We start from the raw sequence: 3,171 nt of genomic DNA, 5'->3' as shown, positions 1-3,171 counted from the left end.
TCATGGTTATCATGGACTTGGTTATGCCATGGTGCTGACACTACTCACTAGTCACCTAGTCACCTAGTACTAGTAGTAGTAGACCTACCTAGCCCTTGGCGGATACTGCTCGAAAAATATTTGGCAGATTCTGCTGGAAAAGCAGTGAAATTGGCAGAACCCCCCCCCCCCCCCGACCTTTTCTTTTTAGTTATGGCAGGCACTTCCGAATCCCTGCTCTAGTTCTTCATCCACATACCAAACAAGTATTAGTTAGTTACATGCATGAAACATACCAGAACAAGTACCAAAATAATATTGCCGGCATTATCCAACAAGGGCTACTCAGCCCGACACTCGACTCGGAGTTACACTCTGCCCCACCGTTGTCATGCACTCGCCACAATCCCCACATCAGGCACATGCAACACGAGTAGATCTATGTACGCCTGATCATGTCAGCTGAGTGATGCGGCGCAGCTGAACGAGATGTCAAAATAAAATTTCGAGGCTAGACCTTGTCCTTGTCCTTGATCTGCTGGAAAGGTCAGGCTATCCGGCCACAACAACTCCTGTACTGTAGTACTAGTAGCAGCCCTACTTGTAGCTGGCCTAGGTCCGCCTTGTACGTGTACTAGAGCCAGTAGAGGGCCCAACCGCTACCTGCCTGCTCGTAGTGACACGATAGACGACTCATCGTGATTGTGACAGTGCGATGCATAGTCGTTGATTTTTGAATGGCCTGAAATATTACTTCCTCTCGAGATCGCCACTTCAGACTCCAGGCAGTGGTAGCAGCAGCATGGAGGATTGGGTCTTGTCGTGTCGTGTGTCGCAAACAAAATTACGGCAGGATAAACCTGTGACGATCGGACGAGAAGGATGCGACATTCCCATCAAGGTAACAATAGTTTAGTGGCGTTGCTTCCTTCATGGAGGTCAGCTGGAAGTAAAGTGGAACATTTCAAGATAACCGTTAGCAGCTGCTGTACGCTTTGCAAAGTACCCGCTATCAGTATCACACGCGCTGTGTCCGTAGGGATTAATGATTACTCCCGCCATGACTCGTGTGTGACTAGTCGACTGGAGTGGAGAACTACTTCCTGAGGGGTCGTGTGAATCATCAGTTAGGATGTGTCGGTCCTGTTTTGTATTCCACTTGTGCAATCAAACGTAATAATTATTATTTTTGAAATAATTGTTGCAAAATCCGAACGTATAGTTGTCTTATTTGTAGAGGCCCCAGTTCTACATTCCGAATTTCGGAATATTTTTTTCAACTACTGGGGTCAAGAGGTTGTGAAGCAATCGAAGTATCTTTTGCCAGTTTTGGGAAAGTCAAGACGAAGTTGAGTCAAACGTTGTTTTTAGTTTCTGGCTTGAATTTTTTTACCACTTACCTTCTTATGTCGTTTTGGCTGCCAGGCTGTAGTAACCACGTAGTTATCATAAATAGAGCAGTCAAAAAATGCTTTGTTATTGCAAAACAGCTCACAAACCAAGATAACGCCGGAACAATTTTTTGACATGAGGTACATGTCAGCGCGCCATGTCTGCATGCTATTCACTGCCCGACACCATCGCCAATTTGCTCACGATGACGGTGTGCTGCGAGGAAAGCTACTTGTGCAGTGCTAGTGGGCAATGGACTCCGTGCATGAAGGTGATTGCAATTGCAATGTACATGTGCAGCAGCCAGTATGAGAGTAGGGGTGCATTCCCATTCTCGACCACTTCCTGGAGAAATATAATTATCATGGAAGTCGAAGAAACTGGAACAATAACATGCCCACCGGAACTGGTCCGGTTGGTCAGGTTAACACCGGACCAACTTTGTAGCTACCAACGCATGTTTACTGGTGAGGAGGGCATACGTTCCCGCCATACATGTATTATACACAAACTTTGGTATGAAAGACTCTCACGGTCTGGTACGACCGGACCAATTGAAAACTGCTTCTGGCGGCCCTGAATAATAGCACGGATCTGAAAGACGTCTCGGGTGCAATCCCTAATTGAGCTGCATGCGCCCTTATGAGTTCCTGTAAAAGCCATATATATATTATATAACGAAGTGCTAACTCTAACGAATCAACGAGGAGAAATCTGTCGTTAAAATAGAAAACGTTCGACAGAAATCAATACATATTGTTGCTATTGAGCGCTGAGAATGAGTGAGAATCGTTGCCTTTGATACACGTAAACTGGTCAATTTTAGGGAATCGTTATATATGCGCCTCGTTAGAATAATGGCTTTTACAGTACTAGTAGTTGTGAACCAAGGCAGAACATATTCCCCTTGCTCCGGCCTTAATGCCAGAACAGGTGCCGAGAAGTTTATCTTTTTCACAGTGAACCTTGGCAGGAACATCGATTGTGTCCGAAATGATCACATACACTGTCTTGTGTGTTGTGGTCCCACACTCTCTTACAGTAGTGCCCACATGGACTGAGTATCTCGTGTAGTACATTTACTTTGATGAGTTTAGCACACCTTTCCAGAAGCTTTACTCTGGCTCTTGAGTAGCATTTGGTTGAGGCACGTCTGCTCCATTTTCACGAGCTGTTCGACCCTGTGCTAGATTCTACCTGCCAATTCCACTCTCAGCGCAGTATACTGGGACTCCCGTTCGCTTCTCCTTCGCACACTGATAATGAATACAACCCGGCATTGTGATTGATGCCGAGAGCATGACAACATCTGGTTCTGTTGTGATTTTGCTCACGGTTCTCCTTTACTCTGTGCGCTCTGCTCAATGGTGTGCGCATGTCAGACTGGAGTGGAGCCAAAGCATGCTGCAGTGTATTACAACCTGGCTGACAAGACATTCTACTTGAAGGATCTTGCAGGCACAACTGGTGATGGAGTAAGTACAACCACTCATCATCGTAATTCTGTATTCCCATCTCAGTCCCTCAAACTTATGAACATTATTTGTATGGTGATATAATTATATTAAAAAACCTATCATGTTCATGTCATATCGTATCATGTATGTTATCATGACTTTCTCAAATGTTGAACGTTGAAACAAGTCTCAGTGCCTCCAGCATGGGTGTTAAGTTTTAGATTTAAAGGGGAAGTATACCCTAAAATCAAATTTTCACCAGTTGTAGTCTTCGGGGTGCTGAGTCGAATGGTCTTGGTCCGAGGAAGCTGAGGCGCTCCCTTCCTACTAGAATCCCAATCGA

At 45.2% G+C, this 3,171-nt stretch overlaps 1 protein-coding gene across 1 annotated transcript; it reads left to right on the top strand.

The window, feature by feature from the left end:
• Positions 1 to 321: 321 nt before the first annotated feature.
• Positions 322 to 2,846, top strand: LOC135830527 (uncharacterized; the record flags this gene model as incomplete). Its single annotated transcript, XM_065342774.1, is given in 2 exon segments — positions 322 to 880; positions 2,754 to 2,846. Coding segments are annotated over 2 exon segments (192 nt in total), but the record flags the coding sequence as incomplete, so codon positions are not given.
• Positions 2,847 to 3,171: the final 325 nt, after the last annotated feature.

The sequence above is a fragment of the Sycon ciliatum genome, unplaced genomic scaffold (genome assembly GCF_964019385.1).
Source record: "Sycon ciliatum unplaced genomic scaffold, ocSycCili1.1 SCAFFOLD_2705, whole genome shotgun sequence".
Classification (NCBI taxonomy): domain Eukaryota; kingdom Metazoa; phylum Porifera; class Calcarea; order Leucosolenida; family Sycettidae; genus Sycon; species Sycon ciliatum.
Note: the sequence above shows the minus strand (reverse complement) of the source record. Positions and strands in the feature narration are given on the sequence as shown.